The sequence below is a fragment of the Triturus cristatus genome, chromosome 3_2 (genome assembly GCF_964204655.1).
Source record: "Triturus cristatus chromosome 3_2, aTriCri1.1, whole genome shotgun sequence".
Classification (NCBI taxonomy): Eukaryota; Metazoa; Chordata; class Amphibia; order Caudata; family Salamandridae; genus Triturus; species Triturus cristatus.
Genome location: NC_140584.1, coordinates 451,205,040 through 451,228,120, shown reverse-complemented (window position 1 = coordinate 451,228,120; position 23,081 = coordinate 451,205,040). Strand labels below are relative to the sequence as shown.

Here is a 23,081-nt window from a genome sequence, read left to right as displayed (position 1 = left end):
GTCAAGTGGGTGGTAATGATGGAACACAACACTGCCTGGCTTCCTTAAATTTGAAATACACTCCAGGTATTTTTCTCAGCAGTTGGCATTAATGATGACAATCTGTTCCGTAGAGCTGCTGAGATAGTTTCAAGCTATTGTTCATCAATATAAATTTTAATTCAGACCCTACTTAGTTGTTCTTTAATATTCAGCTATAGGCAGTTCCTGAGAACAGGACTGTTCCTTGGCTTGATTGCTGTCTCAGTTAAATAATCTGGTCCTGACAATGTTGTAAATGGCATAGTTGAATATATTAAGAGTGTTTACCACTTTCATGTTAGAACTTTGAGCAAGACAACATAGAGGCATTTCATTAAATGTTGGAGGTTTCAAATAAAAAAATACCAGATTTTTGGGCGGTGGGGCAAAGTAATAGGTGGTGGGCTGGGGGCCCCTCCATGTACTTTGCAGGGGGACCCCCTCAAATTTTGTAATGCCACTGAGGCTGCTGCATTGACCCACTGAGGAGTGTTGACTTCCATTTCAGAGACTAAGGACTGGCTTATGACTGCCAAACTTGCGGTGGAGATGCGCTGGCAGTCAGGGACGCCCACATCAGTGGTTCGACCGCTGTCTTACGAGTACGGCGGTCGGACCTCCAGGGGACCGCCCCAACCTCCTATGATCCGTGATCCCTGGCGGGCTTGCATTGGTCTTGGGAAGTAATATGCTTGGAGGTGCAGCTGCTGCACCGCCAAGTATATTTCGAGTTTCCTCACCCCAACCTTTTCATGGCGGTGAGCCCACCATGAAAAGGCTGGTGATGGGGAAAGAAAGTGGGACCTACAGGGCCCCCTGTAGCCCCTGTGCACGGGGATGCATGCCCAGGGGTACATGTTTCCCCCTCCTGTCTGCATGCCCCCCTTTCCTGCACAGCATAGACTTAGGTGCTCCCATTGGGTGCCTTTTCAATAGGCACTGCAATGGGACCGCCGTCCTGCCTGCCCACCAGACAAAGAGGAAACTCGTAATCTGGTGGGTGGGTGGCAGTTGACTTTGTAGGTCTGGGAACATGGCGCTGGCATGGCAGCCAACTCCCAGACCTCCAATGTCGTAATCAGGCCCTAAATCCCTAGGTAAAACTAGTGACCAAGTCGAACATGGTTTCTGGATCCAACCCGCATTCCGCAACAGTCACCCTGAAGTTGTGCCCAGGTGCTGGCCAAGGGCAACCGGATGACCATGGTTGGAACTTAGTGCTTTTTGTCGCTGTTTTTATATTTATACTTTAAATGATCATACGTCTGTTTTCTCTTATTAGATTTTTGTCATTTTGATGTAATTTTTTTAAGTCATTATATTTTTCTAAATTGGTTAGGGTTTTTTCTTGTATTGTATTTTGCCCATTACTGGTTTTGTACTGTATAAATATTTTACACATTGCAAGTTAGGTCTGTCTGCTCTTTGCTATATCTACCAAGTGGATGGTCGCAGGTTTATTTAGCAACTTTAGTAGTTCACCCCGACAAGGGATGTGGTTATTACCTGGGGTGGGTACTCACCCTCCCTCAACTAATACCCCAATTTCTTACAACACGTATGCAGGCCAACAACTTGCTGCTGTACTCATGTTACACTTCAGTATTATTGTAAAACAAAAGGTGCACGCAAATTAAGTGCTTTATTTAGTCAGTTGTCTGTAGTGCTAGAGCACAACGCAGTAGGATAAATACAACATAATTGCTCTGGGCAACATTTAAAATCATAACAAATAATTTACTTTTATTTCTGTTTTTAGAATAAACTAACTGGCCTGTGTGGAAATTTTGATTTTAAAACAGTAAATGAAATGAAAACTCCAGAGAATTTTGAACTGACAAATTCACAGGAATTTGGAAATAGCTGGGCAGCTGTTGAAGTGAGTATAATTAAAAGATAAATTATATGTTACAAAGTCTATGTTTTTTATTGTGGTCCATAGACCTATGTTTACTCTTCTTGATAATACAAACTAAAATCAATCAACTGTCGCTCACACGCAATTTGCTATGCAGAAAGCTATATTACTAATAGTAACTTTACAACTGAGAAGTCTCCTCACATAAAAAGGTAAGACTGTCCTATCATTTTATGTTCGGAGACTCCATGGCCATGAAGATACTACTAGTAAAATACCTTTGTGAATCATAAACAAAAGTTTATGTTTACCTTTGTGACTTAGGCTCAAATATTTCTCTCCCTGTCCACCCATTCAGGAAGCAGCGTTCGCCTATGAACATTGATGGCACATTGAGCAGTTTTCCTAAGTCACATGGAGGATCCTTGGCACAATAAAGGTTACCCACTGACCTTCTCTGGCCGAACATCAGCCCTGGTCCCCTGGGTAGTCACAGCACATGCCTATATGTAGCTCCTTGCCATATTAAAATTATTGTGACCACTTTTTGAATTTTTGAGCAAACACAAAATACATATTGATTGGTAGCACCCTTACATAGGTCAGTGGCTATTTTGAACTATACATTCACAAGACTCACTAGACTTTCACTGGTACAGAAATAGGGATGATCATGGTCTCTCGTCAGGGTAAAAGTGGCGCATTTCTTCTGAAACAAGATATATCTTCCTCTGTGGCACTATAATAAAAAAAAACATTTTCCAACCCGGTTACAACTAAGAGATAAGCTTAAGATAAACCCCTTTAAAGAAAACTACATCATGATGCATTAACAGCCCACTTTTACTCTTACATTGTGACTGTATTGTTGTCTTTGATAGCGCTCTGCTGTCTTGTGGCTAAATTCAAGCTTTATAAATACCTCATACATGCATCGATTTCTTATTCGCTTAATTCTTCTAGTCCCAATTTTCAGATCAATGCATAAGTACATTGTAAGAATGGGTGAAATTATAATTATGTGTACTGTATTGGAATTGGATATCCCTCAAAACTTTCTCAGATTATCTTTTTACCAATGTCTTTCGAAAATATTTTGGAAAACGCCCCATGTGGACCTACATTTAGTAGCACCTTAATGGAAAACACCATGCTAAGACATTCAGGTAAAAAATGAAGGTGATATTGAAATCTTTTCTGCTCTCCTTTTGGCTCCCCGATCAGCCAGGACCACACTTGATAAACTGAAGTGACTAGGGGTCTGTAGTGTGAAGAGCATTCTGCAGAAATAAATTGCAGAGACCCTTAATGCTGTGTGCCGTGGCTGCTGACTTAGGGCCTGATAATGAGTTTGGCGGTATGGGACCACAATGCCGCCACCCTGCTCCCGCATCACCAAACCATGATGGTGCCAGCCCACCAGATTAAGACTTTTGCAGTCACTAGCAGGTGGTTCGCTGGCGTTCCCATGACACCGCCATGGGAACGTCGAAGGTAGTACCTGCACTGCATGGGCTGGTGCAATCCATGCCGTGCAGGTACTGGGGTGCATGCACACAGGGACCCCAACATATTCCCCCTGCATGCACCCCATGCTCCTGAGACAACAGTGGGCCCTGTAGGGCCGCCTATGTTTCCTCTCCACAATGGTTTTCATGGAGTAGGAACCACCATGAAATCTGTGGCGGAGAGGAAACTTGTAATATGCTTGGTTGGACTGCAGCTGTCTGGCCAAGCATATTGTGGCCTCAGGACCACCGCACCACCGCCAGGGATCTCTGATCCCTGGCGGTTGTGGAAGTGCAACGGAGGTCCGACCGCCCTAGGTTTAATAGGGCGGTCGGAAGACCGCCCAAGCTGCGCCACCGTGCCAGACTCATGATCAGGCTCTTAGTGGCATGATTACGGTGTTGAACTCTGGACCTCCCCGATATCCTAGACACAGGCATCTTGGCGAGTTGATGGAGCTGAGACCTATTGTCGGCACTTTTCCCTTTACAATCTAGGATCCTCTTTTAAGTACCAATGATGGCAATTTTTAAGTCAGTTTGCTCTGTACTCGGCTTTTTGAAAGCAGTACCTTGATTATATTGCTTGTTTTAATAGAGAAAACTTGGTATTTTCCTTTAGACATTAAAAAATATCAGGGCTCTTTGCTTTGTTATAATTACGCAACTGTCAAAACATAACAAAGAGATGCATGACAAGATAATATGTTGTGTGTTAAGTGCCCACCCCCTTTCCTTGTCATCTCCCATATCATGACAAATTACTACGGTAATGTAGATGTCTTTTGTGGCATCACAGTTGGTGACTGGGACACAGGCTGCTTACACAAGCTCAGGTGTGGTTGCTTAATGCTCGCTCTTATATGCCTTGGGTATAGAAGTGGCTAGATTTGTTTCTTGTTGTGATGTTTTCAAGATATAAAATAAGGCAACCTTCTAATTTGTGTTAATTCTTTTGAAAATGTTTGCCTATGAAGAAGGGTACATTTAGAGAAGTTCTAGAGTGTTTTGGGATCGCATCATGCACATAATATATGTCAGAAATGTCTCTGGTAGTTAAGAGTGTCTCTGTGTCTATCTTTGAATAATACAGTTTCGTAAATGCTTCGGTTTCACCTAGGAATTTGACCTCATAATGAGGGTTAGTGATCTCCCTTTGGAAACCTTTGGGCTTGCTAAGATGTTTAAGAACTTAAAGATGCAAGATTCAGCATGATGTATAAGTCCATAATTCTGTGTTAGACATTTTATTATCTAACCTCTCACCTCCATTTATTCAGATGTATTCCTTTATTAGCTTTTCTTTAATGATCTGTTTTTGAACACAAAGTAACTTTAGCTTACATTTGTGGTTGTTCATTTGTTTTTACTATAATGACTAAAAATGAAAAATATGACAAAACTATTCAGCCGTAGAATGAACTAAGTAAGACAATATACTACGACAATGCAGGGAGGAGTGCAGGAGAGATTGAACATATTCATCAAAATACCTGAAGGAGAGGTACTACTCAGTTAACTACCACTAACTTGAGGATACAGCAAACGATATTCTGGATACGAAATTCAGCACTATATATTGTTGTAGTTCGATATTTTCTCATACAGAATTATGTTACAACCCATTACATGTCGACTGAGACCAAGACCTGAGGTTAACTAGCCCTAATAGCATCTTGGTGGATTAACCTTTGTGGCTTCACCATAGTGGGGCAGTCTAATGAATTGCTGTTAGGCACAGATGAAAAAGGACAATCTCCAGGCGGAACACTGCTGTTTGTGCTTAAGCTTGATACTATCGGATAAGTGTATCAACTACATGGATTTCAGTTCATTTTATATAATTTAGGGCAAAATGTTCTCAGATGATTCCTAAACATCATGGTCTTTATTGGAACTTTGCATTCCGTTTCACCAGGAGGATATATGCTGACATTCTGAACAAAGAAGTAGCAGACTTCGTTTCGGCGCATGTTGTCTTCTGTAAAGTTCTCTGCGGGTTGGGCTGTGCCTGGTTATTCCTGGGAGTGCCTCTCACCAATGCTCCGATTCTCTGGCACTATCTGTACAGAATTTCTGTTGATTCTCATTTAGATTTAATATATGATGTACTTAACTTTATATGACACACGGAGAAGCAAACTTGTGAAGGACAGCCCTAAGCTTAGTTTCAAGGAAGGCTATATTGAGTTTCCAGAAGTTACAATATGCCCCATGATGGAAAAGATACTTCTAGCCAACTATTGAGAAACCTCTTTGGCAGATACAGGGCTCCATCTTCGCTGGGCCTTTGGAGGTCAGAACACACTGCTGTGGGCTTACTACCTGGAGTAAAGCCTTAGAACACAGAGTGAAGTGCTTAAGTACTGAGAAATTAATTTCAGAATCACATAACTCTAAGAGGGAATGGGAAGAAGCTTTAGAACAAAGATCAACGAAGAGTCAAAAAGGTAAAATTCAAACCACTGCAGAATGGAGGGGATCTTTGTTGTAATCATTCAAAGTGTTCCATTAGCCTGGCTGTTCCATCACCATGGTAGCGTCTTGTGTGAGACAGTTGCTACTTGGAGAACAGACTGGCCAGATGCTGGAGTTGGTGGTTCTAATACAGAAGAAATAAAAGTCACTGAAACTTACCAGTGTCCGTCTTCTTAACACTGGCAACAAGCGACGCTTACGGCGGACAAGTTTGCTACCAACGTTTCCCCTTTTTGTCTACCCACGGATTTGCCTTTTTCTTCTGGACGTTTGGTGTGGATTGACTAGTGCAGGGCACCCTTCTCGTTCTTCGAAGGATTTTTCTGCGCTTGTTTCTGCTTTTCCTGACTCCGTGCGATCTTGGAGCTGGAATTGGGCAATTTTCTTTACTTTTGCTCTCTTCCAACGGCTCTTGACGCTCGCAACACTGCTCGCGACGCTACCCTGCAAGCACTGACGTGCACATCCTTAGTAGCGTCGAGACGTGTCATCAAGCACTCTACATTATATTGCATGCCGCCATTTTGGATTGCATCAAATCTCCATGGTAACCTCTACACGGAGCACACGCTACACAGAGCATCGTGGAAAACAGCTTTGTGTCATTTACAATTGATATCAGCTTCAGGCACAAGTATTTCTTAAACTCCTTTACATTTCCAAGGATCCTACAGGTACTGTGTTGTTTACTTGATGCTATCATCATCACTTTAGATGCTTCCCATTGACTTTTCACCTCTACATTTGCTCTACTTTAGCCTATGGTAAGTTTTACTCTAAACATACAGCATTTTTTATCGTTGTCTGAATTTTTATAAAAAATATTTTTTTCCTCAATCAATCAATCAATCAAAGAACTTATATCGCGCACTACTCACCCATAAGGGTCTCAAGGCGCTTGGGGAAGGGGGTCTGCTACTGCTCGAACAGCCAGGTCTTGAGCTGTTTCCTGAAGGCCAGGTGGTCCTGGGTCATCCGCAGGTGGACGGGTAGGGAGTTCCAAGTCTTAGCTGCCAGGTAGGAGAATGACCTTCCTCCAGCGGTGGCTCTCTGGATGCGAGGGACGACGGCGAGGGCGAGGTTAGGGGAACGTAGCCGGCGGGTGGGCGTGTAGAAGGTGAGGCGGCTGTTGAGGTACCCTGGGCCTAGGTCGTGGAGGGACTTGTGTGCGTGGGTGAGGAGTCTGAACGTGATCCTCTTGTTGACAGGGAGCCAGTGCAGGTCTCTCAGGTGGCACGAGATGTGGCTGCGTCGGGGGACGTCCAGGATGAGTCGGGCGGAGGCGTTCTGGATACGCTGAAGTCTTTTCTGAAGCTTGGCTGTAGTACCGGCGTAGAGGGTGTTTCCGTAGTCTAGTCTGCTGGTGACGAGAGCGTGGGTGACCGTCTTCCTGGTCTCGGTCGGGATCCATCGGAAGATCTTTCGGAGCATGCGGAGGTTGTGGAAGCAAGCTGAGGAGACGGCGTTGACTTGTCTGGTCATCGATAGGGAGGAGTCCAGTATGACGCCCAAGTTGCGTGCGTGGTCCGTCGGTTCAGGTTCGGTGCCTAGTGCCGGGGGCCACCAGGAGTCGTCCCATGCGGAGGGTGATGGTCCCAGGATGAGGACTTCTGTCTTGTCCGTGTTCAGTTTCAGGCGGCTGATGTTCATCCATTCAGCGACGTCTGTCATCCCTTCGTGCAGGCTGGCTTTGGCGGTGTCGGGGTCTCTGGAGAGGGAGAGAATTAGCTGGGTGTCATCGGCGTAGGAAATGATGTTGAGGTTGTGTTGGCGTGCGATGGCAGCGAGGGGTTTCATGTAGATGTTGAAGAGAGTGGGGCTGAGCGACGATCCTTGCGGGACGCCGCAGATGACTTTGGTGGCCTCGGAGCGGAACGGAGGGAGGCGTACTCTCTGTGTTCTGCCGGAGAGGTATGAGATGATCCATTCCAGAGCCTTCCCTTGGATGCCGGTGTCGTTGAGGCGTTGGACTAGTGTGCGGTGGCAGACAGTGTCAAATGCTGCGGAGAGGTCTAGGAGGATGAGTGCCGCTGTTTCGCCGTTGTCGAGCAGGGCTCGGATGTCGTCGGTGGCTGCGATGAGGGCGGTCTCGGTGCTGTGGTTGGCTCTGAATCCGGACTGTGATGGGTCGAGGGATCCGTTCGTCTCGAGGAAGGCTGCCAGTTGCTTGTTGACGACCTTCTCGATGACTTTGGCGGGGAAAGGAAGGAGCGAGATGGGGCGGAAGTTCTTGAGGTCGGTCGGGTCCGCTGTTGGTTTCTTCAGCAGAGCGCTGAGTTCGGCGTGCTTCCAGCTCTCCGGGAAGGTTGCTGTGTTGAAGGAGGTGTTGATGATGTCTCGGAGGTGGGGTGCGATGGTAGAGGCTGCCTTGTTGAAGACATGATGGGGGCACGGGTCGGTCGGAGATCCGGAGTGGATGGTGTTCATCATGCGTGACGTGTCTTCGGGGGTCACCTCGGTCCATGTCTGGAGGGTGGCGGCGGGGTGCGAAGGTACGACCGATGGGTGCGGGGGTGAAATGTCGAAGCTGTTGTGGATGTTGGCGATCTTGCGGTGGAAGTACGAGGCGAGGGAGTCGCAGAGGTCCTGTGAGGGAGTGATGTTGTTGTTTCCGGTGCTGGGGTTGGAGAACTCCTTGACGATGTTGAAGAGCTCCTTGCTGTTATGGGCGTTCTTGTCCAGTCGTTCCCGCAGAGATTTCTTCTTGGTGGTGCGGATGAGCTGGTGATGTCTGCGAGTGGCGAGTTTGAGTGCTGTTCTGTTGTCGGCGGTCTTGTTGAGGAGCCAGGCCTTCTCGAGGGTGCGGCAGGCCTTCTTGGAGTCCTTAAGTTCGTCGGTGAACCAGGGGGCCTTCTTGCTTCTGGGCCTGGTGAGGGGGTTCTTCAGTGGCGCGAGGTTGTCGGCACAGGAGGTCAGCCACTGCGTGAGGTCGAGGGCAGCTGTGTTAGGGTCCGTGGTCCTGACAGGTGGGCTCTGGCTGAGGGAGGTGGCGAGCTGGTCGGCGGTGATCTTGCTCCAGTTTCTGTGGGGAGCCTGCTTCGGGTGATGGTGGACCGTGTTCTTTCTGAAGCTGAAATGGACGCAGCTGTGGTCCTGTGTCAATCTTGTTTGTTTTCCATATTAACTTGAGCACCACCATCATGTCTACCACTTCCATGAACCAACCTCCTCCATTTCTTTCTGAAAAGGGTGAACCTTTATTGCCATGGAGGAGGTGGAAACTCCTTTTTGATTCATCCTAGGTAGCTTTTGGGGGTGAAAAATTCACGGCTCATAGGAGGCAAGCAATCCTCCTTCATAATCTTGGAATAGAAGGACGCAAAATATATGAGAGTATTGACATAATTCCTGTTGGTGAAGGCGATAGTGACCCATCTGATGTGTTCAAGATGTCCATAAAAATGTTAGACATGTATTTTGGGCCTCCGATTAATGTTGTTTTATAGAGACACAAGTTTTTCATGAGAATCCAGGAAACCAATGAGAAAGTTGGGAACTACATAGCTTCTCTAAAGACTCTTGCTCACACCTGCGAATTTGGTGACCTTACTGACTCGTTGATACATGATCAACTGGTTAGGTGCACCAACAGTCCTAGGGTGCAGGAGAAACTCTTGTCCAGAAACCCTTCCCTCAAGGAAGCTTTAGCCATCGTAGAAGAGATGGAAAACACCTCTGGATGAAAGCACATAAGGCAAATGCTGGCAACACTCCAACTCCCAGTAGTATTCATGAACTCACTCAAAGGGCAACACCTCAGGACTCTGTTGACAATATTTCTAAAGTTATGCGTGGAACTAAGATCAAAACTTCCACAGACTTTTCCAGGATGACCTGTTATAGATGTGGGATTACTAACCACTCCTATAACTATCCTAGCTGGTAAACAAGGAATACAACCTGCCACAAGTGTGGAATCAAAGATCACTATCTAGAGTATGCAAGTCTGGGGGCAGAGTACGCACAGTGGAGAACGTTGAGACTCTCAGTGACACCCCAAAAACTGTCATGCTGAGTGTGAGAGGTGATGGCATGGTTGATGCAGGCCTCATCAGTATGCCAGAATGGGACGTGGTAATTGGTGACGAGTTATTTGTGGTTCTGGCTGACTCTGGATCTCCTTTTACCATGCTTGGCCATGATCTCTGGGACAAAACCTTTCCTGAGTCACAACTTTTTGCCCTTGAAATTAACCCAGTCAGTTTTGGTGGCTCGCATATTGATGTGATAGGCTATGCCGTCACGAAAATTCACTTCAAGGGAAGGGAGACCATTGGGAAAATGTATGTTGCCAAACGAGGTGACAACCTTCTTGGATGAAGACAACAGAGAGACTTGGGGATAATCCTCAATCCGAATGCTCGTTATCCATCAGGGCAGGTCATTTGGTAGACCACTCTGCAATCTCTAACAAGTTTTTGGGGGAGTTTCCTCAAGTTTTCTCTGACAACCTTGGTCTTCTCAAAGATTTTGAGCCTCGCATAGTGCTCAAGCAGAATGCGTCACCGGTGGTACACAAGGTTAGGAAGGTCCCCAACATGATGCTAGCACCTATGAGGAATGAACTTAAGACATAAGTAACCCTGGGTATAATTGAGGAAATTGAATCCTCTGAATGGTTGGCCCCAGTGGTTTTGGCCCCTGGAATGGATGGAAGAACATCAGGATGTGTGTAGATTTGAGGAGTATAAACAAGTGGATATGGGTGGATCGCCAACCTTTACCTAACAACTCTGAGTCAATCAACATGCTTGTTGGTGCAAAAGTATTCAGCGCGTTAGACTTATCCTCTGCTTATCACCAGGTACCCCTCCATCCTGAGTCAAAACCCCTTACATCTTTTGTGACACCTCTGGGGCGTTCTGTTTCATCAGGATGCCTTTTGGGCTAGCTTCGGCAGCTGCCTGTTTTCAGCGCATCATGAAGATGATTTTGGGAGACATTGCTAACCTCATGTTGTTTCAAGATGAAATTTTAGTTTATGGAAAGGATTACTCAGAGCATTACAGTGTTTTGAGAATCACTCTACAAAGGCTGGCTGTCAAGGGTTTAACTGTGAACAGACTGAAGTGTAAAATTGGTGTGTCTTCTGTCACTTATTTGGGACATGTCATCTCTGGGAAGTGCATCCGTCCAAAACTGGATCTGGCAAAAAGCATTGTTGATGCCCCTTCCCCAACTGATGAGGAGCAGGTGAGGTCTTTTCTTGGCCTGGCCGAGTTTTATTGGAAATTTGTTCAATGTTTCGCCTCCACTGTAGAACCTATCAGATCCCTTTTGAGGAAAGCAGTACGTTTTGTTTGGTCACCAGAGTGTAATGTGGCCTTTAACGCGATCAAACTGGCAATTGGTTAAATGCCCACACTTGGCCATTTTGATCCTAAAAGAAAACCTTGGTGAATGGGTACTTATTAAGAGACCATGGTAGCATAGGAAAGGTGTCACTGAATTTATGGGTCCTTTTGTTATTATTGCTGTTTTTAAGAATGTTGTTACTGTTCACAATGGTGGATAGTGGAGCATGTCTTGCCTGATAAAATTCAGAGGCGACAAATCCTTGTTTCCTTCATGCTCAGATGTTTTGCCTGGTCCTAGTTTTCCAAAGTGTGCCCATCCTTCTAGTTTCTCTTCACGTGGTCCTTCTTCTAGGTCTCGTTGTCCTCCTAAGCGTTATGAAGACTATAAGATGTATTGATATCTATTGTGATTTTTTTAAACTATCTGCTGTCATGTTATGACCAGTGCATCTTTTTTCCATTTTTCCCGCCTTTTCTCTTTTCCCTTTCTTCTACCTTTCTTTTTCCTTTTCTTTTCCTTATTTTTTCAGTAAGGGGGATGTGTGTTGTAATCATTCAAAGTGCTCCATTTGCCTTGCTGATCCATCACCATGGTAGCGTCTCATGTGAGACTGTTGCTGCTTGGAGAACAGACTGGCCAGTTGGTGGTTTCACTACAGAAGAAATAAAAGTCACTGAAACTTACCAGTGTCCGTCTTCTTAACAAATTTCTAGGTTGCATTACACTTCCAGGTTCAGAGAGGCAGAAGGATATTTAAAAGACCAACTCACAAGATTCCTTGCCTGGCATTGACTCGTAGTTGTATGGCTCTCCGCTTTGTACAGCTTCTTCAGTTAATACTGTGTCCTTCACCTTTGTTGATTTTGCCCTTAATTCATCTCCATCTATTCTTCATGTAACCTCACATGTGATTTCCCTGTTACCATGTTGTAATCCTTCACAAATACTATGCAATTAGGAGTAATACCCTATGGAATGGGGAATTCTAATGTTGGACCGATTTTTTCAGTCATGAAGCCACATGGAACTTGTAATTTCATGGGGTTTTACGACATACATTTACTCAGAGCACATGGTAAATATATGAGCAGATCTGTGGGTGGAGTGAGGTAGAATATTGCTTGACTGATACTGCAGCTAATGCCTTCTGCAATTTTTCTAGCCAGAAATGCCATGTGGTAATTTTCTTCCACCTTACTGAGAATCAGGCCGTTAGTACAGTTTTTTAGAAATCCTAGTAAATCTCTACTAACAACCTGATTTTTCTTTGGACAAGTTGGTCTATTCAATTGTGGGTGAGGAGTGTGTAAATGACTCTGAGGTGGTGGTAAAATGAGGAGTGTGTAAATGACTCTGAGGTGGTGGTAAAATGGGTGTATGAAGATGTGGTTTGTTATTGAGGAGCAAGGATAAACATGAATATTCAGTTGAGGAAGGTGAGATGCTATATTTCCTTTTGCATCTGGGGAACGTACAGTGGTGTGTTTTAGTGGTGGTGGAATGTTAATTTGTGATTGGAACGTTCACCTTTAAAAGTGGGAGTTAGAAGAGATTTCTTATCTGGTGGGGGATGGTTTGAAGCATTTTTGGAGTTGCCCCCGAGATCAGAGGCCCCCATGCACCGTGGGTGCTGCGGAGTCTTTTGTTACTTTGTTACACCACTGTGGAGGTGGGGAGAAAAGAGTTGGTGTTCAAGATACATGTGCAAGAATGGATGCATGGAAATCAGTGGAGAGATGAAAAGCCCAACCAGATAGGACATAGGGTTTTGTGAAGGATAAGGAAAAGTTGGAGACATGCTTCTGAGTCAATGAATGGCCATAAGGTAGACTGAGGACACAGAAGGGACAAGGAACATTGGGTTATTGGTTGAATGGGGTGGAAGCCCTGATCAAGCAGCAATCACAATCCTAGTCAAGATGAGGCACAAGCAAACACCAAATGAGCCTGTGCTCAACCCACTGGTAGCTTTGCACAGAGCAGGCAGGCTTAACGTAGATGAAATGTAAACAGTAAAGCAATGAGAAAACAACACAAAGAGATCCCACCCAAGGTTAGAAAAATAGAGATTAATGTAATAAAGAAACCAAGACCAAAATGATAAAAATCCAATAAGCAAAACTGGAGTTATGAATTTTTAAAGATGAAACTTTCAAAATAGTGCCTAAAAGCATAAAGTGCCAACCACTGTATTTGGTTGCGCTAGACCATGCCAAAGTCAAAAGTTCAGGCCGACCATGATGAAGTGTGAGTCGGATACAGTTCCAGATTAGTCCTATTTTTACCTTCTAATTTTTTCTGCCAAGAGTCCCATTTGCGTTGGAGAGGTTTGCAGGAAGCAAGGAGAGCATTGCCGATGCTGGTCAGCACGAAGAGAAGGCCAGGTGTCACGGTTGGATGGGCTGGAGCTTTGCAGTGGTGGTCTTTCTTGGGCGATCGATGCTTGCTGTACGAAGAGACAAGCTGGTGGCATCTCGCACTGAATTTCAGTGTGAGTAGTGCGATTCTGGTATGAACATGCCTGTTCGCAGTTGCAAAGAGCCCAAATGATTGATTTCAAGTGCCCCTGAGCCACACCAATGGTTCAGGGCCTGAGAGGCACCACTTGAAGATCAGGAACTTGCTGCAGCTGGGATCAGGAGCAGGTTGGGGGAGCCTTTTATGTCCCTGAGGCTCAGATCAGGAGGCCAGCAGAATAGCCATTTGATTCACTCTGGAGTTCTGGATTCAAGTTGTAGTTGCAGGTCCAGTTCTCCTTCTCCAGGCAAGAGGGCAGCAGGTCAGCACAGCATGGCAGCATGTCCTTTAGAGAAGCAGTCCAGCATAGTAGCAGTCCTTGTAGCAGCACAGCAGTCCTTCTTCCTGGAAGAATATCCACAGGTCCAGAAGTGTACGGAAGAGCTGATGTCTGAAATTCAGTATTTATACACAGTTATGCCTTTGAAGTGGGAAAAGCTTCTAGAGGCATACCTTTAATGTGCACAGATGCCCTGCCTTCCTGGCCCTGCCTCTAGACTAACTGCAGGGGGTATGCAGCCCTCTGTGTGGGAACAGGACACAGTCTATTCAAGTATAAGTGGGGCTGGACCCAGCTCTTCCCACCCATCCTGCCAATGATGGCCCATCCACTCCCCATTGTGTGTGGCTGCCTAGGGGGAATGCACAAAGATCAACTGGCAGCTACACTCAGTCATGTGACCCAGAGGCAGACTTCCAGTACCAATAGGGTAAGGCAACAAAATGCCTTTTTTTCTAAAAGTGGCATTTTCATAATTGTAATTTAAAATCTGACTTCACCATAGGTTAGGATTTTTAAATAATGATTCCAGAGACCCCAAACATAAACTGGTTATCTCTTCCCATTTGGAAATTACACTGAAAAAATGTAATAAGGCAACTCCAATCGTATTCTATGGGAGAGATAGGCCTTTCAGTAGTGAAAAATACATTTTAGAGTTTTTCACTTCTAGGGCATGTAAAACCTAAAAATACATGTCCAATTTTTTTAATACACTACACCATGCCCTTGGGGCTGTCCAGCTCCTACCTTAGAGGTGAGTTATATGTATCAAAAAAGAAGGTTGGGCATGGCAAAAGGCTTATTTTGCCAGGTTAAAAACTGCATGCACAGGCTGCAATGCCAGACCTGAGCCATGCTTAAAGATTTGCTTCAGTGGGTACCACAATCAGCGCTGCAGACCCAGTAGTAGTATTTAATTTAAAGGCCTAGGGCACATTTAGTGCCACTTTACTAGGAACTTATATGTAAATAAAAAATGCCAATTGGGTATGAATCAGTTCTACCATGTTTTATGGAGAAAGCACAAGCACTTTAGCGCTGGTCAATAGTGATAAAGTGCACAGAGACCTAAAGCTAAAAAAAAACATTCTGCAAAAAGTAGGAGCAGGAAGGTAAAAGGTTTGGGGTAACCCTGCAACAAGGGCACGGTCCAACATGGAGGAAGAGAGGTTCTCACCCTAGATGTTGTGAAGGGCATATTTCTGTGATGATTGAAAAAAAGAAATGTGCAAGCAGTTGGACAGTTCCAGTTGGAAATGGGGAATGGGGTGAGAGGACTTTGAGCAAGTAGTAAGCATGGATGTGTTAAGTAGGTGGAATGTGATGGAGAGAGTAGTTAGGCGTAAATGAACATAGGGTGTGTTACAATTCTCAAGGCATAACAAGGGGAGCATGAAGTGTTTCTTTATTAGTGATATGTGAGTATCGTGTGGTGAGGCAAGAGACTGTGCAAGAAGAGAGTTAAAATTGCCAATTGTCAATCATGTATTCAATGTGAGGTTGCATGGTTGTATACCAGATCTGTAGTTGTATTGGTTAGTTGAGTTACAATAAATTGTGGATACTGGGTCAGCCTTTGTTGATAGAGTGTTGGGCTACCAAGGGGTGCATTAGAACACATCAGCAGCAGAACTGGTTGTAAATTGTGATACTCTGTAGTTGTGGTCAAGTGACTGAGTGGTCTACCTTAATATGAAGTTTAAATCCAATTCAAGAATGGCAGAATGCCATATTAGTGATCCTAAATAGCTATATTCACATTTGAAAATAGCGCATCTTAGGAAAGGGTGGGGTTGATAGTTGAGTTACAATAAGATGTGGCTACTGGGTCAGTTCTTGTTGCTAGAGTGTTGGGCTACCAAGGTGTGCATTAGGACGCATAAGCAACAGAACTGGTTGTAAATTGTTAAACTCTGTAGGTGTGGTCAAGTGGCTGAGTGATCTACCTTAACATGAACTTTAAATCCACTTCACGAAGAGCAGAATGCCATATTAGTGATCCTAAATAGCTATATTCAGATTTGAAAATAGAACAACTTAGGAAAGGGTGGGGTGTCACATTACTGATCTTTGTAAGACCCATTCCGAAGCAAAATTAGAGTGACTCATGTCAGGATGTTACAGTATTACATACTGCAATGGTAGATTTTAGGTCTACCTAGAAGTGAGGTTAAAGTCATTCAAGGAAAGAGAAGGTCTTTGCTAGTTCTACCCAGAAGTACAGTTGGAGTTGCTCATGTTAAAGGGCACGATATTACAGTGGTGGAGATAGCAGAGAAAAAGAGGGCCACATACTTAAAGTTCCAACTAAGAACTTTAGAAGAGCACAAGTGGGGCCAGGCAAAATGTCACTTTTTCATATGGCTAGTTACATATGTGATCAAACAGTTCTAAAATAATCAGTGGGACACAAATAAATAATTCCAAATGGGGGTTGTATGGCTGCATACTGATGGGTGTGTTGGCATATAATGGTGGCTATTCGGTCATAAGATGATGGCTTTGCAAGTGTATGGTAATGACTGTGTAGGCATCTGATTGTGGGTATATGGGATTGTGCTGGTGTGTGCAGGATTAGGAATGTTGGTGTCTACTTGTTGATGTTGGGTATGTGGGCGTATACTTGTATATTTGTGGACATATGCTAATGTGTAAGGGCATGTATGATGTTGGCTCAGTAGCCTTATGATGGTGGGCATGTTGCCATATAATGGTGTGCTAGTCTACTTATGAAAGTGTGCATGTTGGCATTTTATAGTGGGGGTGTTGCAATATAATGCTTGTTGTGTGGTCTTTAGAGAATGTCTTGCTGAAAGATGTAAATAATTATGTTGTATATTATTTTGTATGTGACTTTATGTTTTGAAAAATGTATGTTTGGGGTAGAACTTGAGGTTGAGTTAGTACAATGGGCACGGTAGACAAGGTGAGGGCTCCACCGTAACTTTTCACTTTTTGCTTCTTATGATGAAGCCACTGTTTACATATCAGTCAAACTTAACCTACCTTTCATCTTTAATTTATTATGGAATTTCAATGTGTTTTTGAAATTTGGTGCTTTTAAATGTTGAAACATGATGCTCGGCTGTGTGGACTTATGATAGTGGGTATTGGCGTATGATAAATGTGTTGGCATATGATGTTGGATGTGTTGGCCAATGACGGTGGTTGTATGAACATATGATGTTGGTTGTGTGGAGACATAATTGTGGGTGGATTATGTACCCCCATACCACCGTAACTCCTCTGTGTGTCACCCTGGCATACTATTGCAGCCTCTCAGGACAAAGTAGCCGATCTCTGTGCCAGTTATTCTTATTTGTGCAACCACTTTGTCTGCTTCCCCCAAATCACTGCCCCTCTGTCCCTCTGTGTGCCTCTTTCCTATTTTGCAACTGCTCTTTGTGCCTTCACTCTCCTACAGCTCTAGTGATTGCCCAGCTCTACCTGCAGTCCCTGTGTGTCACTCTACCCTAGCCTGCTTCCCCTTTGTGTGCACCCCCACTCTCCTGAAGCCCCTTTGTGCTTCCTTGCTGTGCCACACTCCTATATGCTCTCTGTATGTCCCACCACCCTCCTGGCATTTCACGTTCTGTACCACACTGTCTAATCCCTGCAGATTCTTTCTGTGCAACCCTGCCCTCACACCTGCAACCGCATTGTCTTCCCCCGGCCTGTCCTCTGTTTGCCCCCGCCACCCTTCTGCGCGTCCTAGCACCCTGAAGCCTCTCTGTGGGCTCTGTTCATCCATGGAGCTCTTATGTGAGCAGCTGTCATCCTGGAAGCCTTTTGTGCCATCCTGTTCGATCCTTGTCTGGTCCCTGCGTGCCATTATGTCTCCTGGTAGCCCTCTGTGTGTCCACATGCACTGCAGCCCCTCAGTGTGCCCCTTGCCCAGTACAGTCATTATGGGTATGATATCCCCAGCTGGCCATCTGTGCCCCCGTGCATTCCTTCAGCTGTGTGATTCCCAGCCACAGACTCCTGTAGGCTCTCTATGTGCCCTCTCCAGTTCTGCAGCCTCACTGTGTGCACCCACCACCCTTATACAACCTGGCCCCTTGCTGCTTCTCTCTCTGCCCCTGCAATCCGTATGTGCTGCCTTCTACTCATCCTGCATCTCTTCTGTGAGTGCTCTGCCTCCTCTACATCTGCTGTTTCTGCCCCATGCCCCGATGCATGCTCTGTCTGTCCGGCTGTACAAGTGCCACGCAGTGGAATAAGCCAGGTTCATACGAGGGGTGATCCTTTTGATGAAAGTGTGACTACAAAGGGTACCACCCTCTCCCTGACCTGCCTACCTGTATCCTCTAAAGTCTAGAGTTGACTTCAGAATCTGGAAATTTAGAAGCCCAGGTAGGGCTCACCTGGGTATACGTTTTGTGGGTAGCACTTGCATCACTACCTAGGGTTCCCTTGACTCAGGCTAATACTATAGGGAACCACTAGCACGGAAGAATGACCCAGACCTATTAGGATAATCATTAAGGGCAGATACATGTTGGCGAAATAAGAGATGGCCCTGAGTCAATACACTCTATGATACCCGTCAACAAGAATTGTTTTTAATATACCGAGAGTCCTCACGAATAAAGATGATAACCGAGGAACTCTAGGGTGTTTTTGGATTATCTGGATCCCGCCTTATCCAGTAGATTTATGTAAGAACTCCCTCCTACCGCCGAGTCTTTACGGAGGTCAAGTCTGCCTTGGTAGTACGATCTTACCAAGGTGGGGAGAGGATGCAGATGATGAAGCCTGACACTACTATGTGTGTGAGGCATCCTCTTCCATTAAGTATGGCCTCCCTGTTTTAAATGGTCCACCACTGCACATAGTAGAAGTTTATTGACTCTAACTAGGGTCTCTATACCTTCTCTGTTCCCACTGGCACCCTTCCTTTTGTGATTTGGAGGAATGTACGGGTGCCCCCTCTCTTTCCTCCTCTCTCTTTTGTGGTATTGCTTCTCTCTCTGCCCCAACCCCCTGCGATCCGTATGTGCTGCCTTCAACTCATCCTGCATCTCTTCTGTGAGTGCTCTGCCTCTTTTGCATCTGCTGTTCATGCCCCTGCCCCGTAGCCCCAATGCATGCTCCGTCTCTCTCTGCTGCACATTTTGTGCATCCTTTCCCCACCCTCTCTGCACCCCTCCAGGCTCTCCATCTCCGCTGTGTGTCTCCATTCCAGTCCGTTTGTGTATCGTGTCCCCACTGCAGCCCCTCTGTGTGGTACCCAGCCACACTCGCTCACCTTAGAGCAAGGCAAGGCTTGGGTTTGTTTTAACCCACTCACCCTTTACCAAGGTGAGGGGGACACCCAAATGATAGTTTCAAACTGCCAAGAATAAGTTTGTATTGTCCTCCTGCTACTTTGCAAGATGGAAGGAGACTGTAATTATGGTCTCTCGTCCTTGTGGTAGGCCCGGCTTCGGGCCTTGGGGGAACGCCACGGGCCGCGTAACACGGAGCCGGCTAAACAGATTCAGCCCACGACAGTGCTCGAGTTGGAGACCGCGCCCCCGAGCGGGCGGCTCCTTTTATTCACAGCCCCGCAGGCCATGCCTGGCCCGCGGATGAGGTGGAGCGGTCTGTAAACAACTAGACCGTGAGATGCTACATCCCTATCCAAATCGGTCAACAAAACAAACACTCACAAACTCAAATAGTTCAGACAGTTCAAACCACAGAGGTGGTGGTACTTGCGTGCACTCCGTCAGCCGCCTCTGGATGTCCTCAGCAGGCAAAGTCCTTCAACCGCTGGCTGGGGCGAGGATTGGGCCTCAGGCTATACCTTTGCAGAGAGCCTCGCAATCGCGGACTGGTGGGGAGTCCGCCCTCTGGAGTTGAGCTGGACGCTGGTACAGTGATAGCCTCTGTGGTCTCTGGTGTCTGTGTGGGTGTGCTCCCTGTCGGCCCCTCCGTGAGTCTCTCTGGGTGCCTTGGGGACACTTCTTTGAACCAGGACACATTTCGGGACACCTCCTCTCCTCCTTTGTGGGCGGTTACCATGGTCCCATGATTCGCGGTGACTATCCAGGGCTCTGGTTTGTAGTTCGTTTTAAACTTTCCTCCGGGGTGGCGGTCCTTCAAGAGGACGGTGGCCCCTGTGCGGAGTGTCCTCTGCGTGGCCCGGCGGTGGTGGCTTGCTCGCCGGTTTCGGCGGGCTCTTCTGTCTTGCACCTCCTCGGCTTCCATTGGGGGTGGCGACCACCCTGGGCAGGTGGGGAGTAGATCTCTCCGTGGGCCATGAAGCGTCAGTGCCCATGGGCTCCTCTGGGTGGTGTAGTGTGGTGAGCTTCGGTATTCCCGCAGGAATTCATGGAGTCGTTTTTCTGGGTCCGCACCTTGTTTAGCATGCGCATGAAGCGTTCCACATCGCCGTTGGCTTGTGGCCACTGGGGGGTTATCCGCCTGTGATGTATTCCTCTCTGTCTTAGAAAAGTGGCAATCTCGGCTCCCTGGAAGGGTGGTCCGTTGTCGCTGCGGATCTCATGTGGGAACCCGAACATGGCAAATACTTTCTCTAGGATGGGTTCTAATTGGGCGAATGCCACCAGTTCTACAATGGGATACTTCGAGAACGCATCCACAAGCACCAGCGTGTGTTTCCCTCTGGGGAAACTCCCAAAGTCTATGCTTACCCGTGACCACGGGACGGTGCAAGCGTCTTCGGTGATCACCGGCGCAGGTCTTTCCAAGCTGCCGGTCAACTGGCATAGTGGGCATCGCCGGATGTATTCTTCCACCATACTCTCCAGCACCGGAAACCAGACTTTCTCTCTCATTCTGGCTTTCATTTTTGTGATTCCCTGATGCCCTCCATGGGCCAGTTGCGCCGCCTTGTGCCTCAAGGCCCGTGGTATCACCAGCCTGGGTCCTCGGAGCAGGATTCCGTTGCTTGTGGCGCTGAGTTCATTCCGTATGTGCCACTTTTTCGCTGAGTGTTCTCGCTCTTCCGGACTCCAGGAGTTGGCTTGCCGCAGATAGTTTGTCCATGACCCTTCCTGTACTGCTTTCAGAGTTTTGGTGTATACTGCATCTGTGGTGGCCGCCTCTTTGATGTCCTCCAGGGTCATGTTCAGTGGACAGGCCGCTGTGGATACTAAGTGCACATAATGTTCGACCTCTTCCGTGTCCTCTTGTGTTTCGGACGGGACCGGGTGCCGGGACAGAAAGTCTGCGGGGTTTTTAGCTCCTGGCCAGTACACAACCTCCATTTCATATGGTTGCAGCTGAACTGCCCATCTCTCAATGTGTGGCGGTGGGTGAGGCGCTGTCCCTTTGAAGAGTGGCACGAGTGGTTGGTGGTCTGTGACCATCGTGAACGGTTGTGCTTTTAGGTACAGGTGGAAGTGGTTGTAGGCCCATTTGATAGCCAACGCTTCTCGTTCAATTTGAGCGTACCTGGTTTCAGTAGGTGTGAGGGACTTGCTGGCAAATGACAATGCTGCCCATCGGCCCGGTTCATGTTCCTGGGCAAGCACGGCGCCGAGCCCCACGGGGCTGGCATCCACGAGTACTTCCGTTCATTTTGTTGGGTCAAAATACGCAAGCGTGGCTTTCCCTAGAAGGGCATCCTTTATGCCTTGGAACGCCTCTTCCTCTTTCGGTCCCCATTGCCACTTTGCATCCGATCTTGTGAGAGCTCGTAGGGGCTCCGCTCGCATGGCTAGTCCTTGGATGAATCTCCCACAGTATGTTGCCATACCTAGAAAGCTGCGCACTTCCGTTGGTGTTGTTGGTGCGGGTGCGTCTTTGATGGTTTGTGATTTCCTTGGGTCTACCTGAATGCCTTCCTGGTTGAACACGTACCCAAAGAATTCTAGAGAAGGCTGGAAAAACTGGCATTTGTCCTTGTGTAGGGTCGCTCCGTGTTCTTTGAGGCGTGTCAGTGTGTTGCAGAGATGTTTGTAGTGGTCCGCAGCCGTCGCCGAGTGGATTAGAATATCGTCGCTTACGTTTAGCACACCGGGTAACCCAGACAGCATTTCTCGTATCGTGTTTTGGAACACTTCCGCTGCTGACCATATTCCAAAGTTGAGTCTTTTATACCTTCGTAGTCCCAGATGGGTGCTGAAAGTGGTGATGTAGCGGCTTTCTTTGGATAATGGGAGCTGGTGGTATCCTGCATTTAAGTCGACTTTTGAGAACCACTTTGACCCGTTCACATCTGCGATGCTTTGTTTGGTAACCTCATGTCGATACAGAGTCGTATCGCTCCCGGCTGCTTAGGCTTTTCCGCGATGACCATTGGGGACACCCAGGGCGTTGGCCCCGACACTTTTTCAATGACGCCTTGTCTTTCCAGGGTCTCTAGCTCCTTTTCTACCAGTGGCCGCAGGTGGAAGGGGACTCTCCTGTGTCGCAAGGCGACCGAGACAACTGTTTTGTCAATGTGTAGTTTGACCGGGTCACATTTGATGCGTCCGAGTCCTTGGAATAGCTCAGGGAACTGGTTGAGCAGCTCTTCTACATGGTGGGTCTGTATCCTCCTTGCGAAAGAAATCAGTCCCAGGTCTTCTGCGGTGTGGCTGCTTAGTAGGGTGTCTGATTCCCTATCGATGACATGGATTGTCGTCGTGACTTCCAGCTCGTCTGCCTTGATGGGAACTGTGATTTTTCCTTTCAATGGAAGCGGGGTGTCCGCTCCATATGCATAGATTTTGGTTTTGGATGGCTTTACTGGAGGGCAGGGCCTTAAGCGTCGATACTGTTTAAGGCCCATAACGTTCACTGTGGCACCCGTGTCGATGACTGCTTGCACTTCCGTTCCTGCCACGTGGACCACACACGTTGGTTGAAGCCTGTGGCATAACTTGAGTTCTCGCGCAAATGAGATCAGGTACGCTTCCCCCTCGTCATCGTCCGATGATTCTTCGCTCGTCTCCTGGTATCTCCTCCCTGTCCTCTTCGAGTCTTCTGGTGGCCTCCCCTCTGTTACCGACAGTTGCCGTACTGCTTTTGTCGGGGGCCTTCGGTTTCGGAGTTCGCGGCCTCTAGTGCGTCTCTGGCATACTGATGCAAAATGGTTGGGTATTCCGCAGTTGGTGCACGTTTTCCCTTGCGCAGGGCAGTCCTTTGCGGCATGTGGCTCATGCCCACAGTACCCACACCTTGG

General features: G+C 46.8%; 1 protein-coding gene across 1 annotated transcript in view; it reads left to right on the top strand.

The window, feature by feature from the left end:
• OTOG (otogelin) overlaps positions 1–23,081 on the top strand; it is a 1,045,291-nt gene that overhangs the window by 574,206 nt on the left and 448,004 nt on the right. Inside the window, exon 28 of the mRNA XM_085647044.1 lies at positions 1,781–1,900. Within this exon, the coding sequence (XP_085503170.1) occupies positions 1,781–1,900 (120 nt within the window). The remainder of the gene's footprint in view (positions 1–1,780; positions 1,901–23,081) is intronic.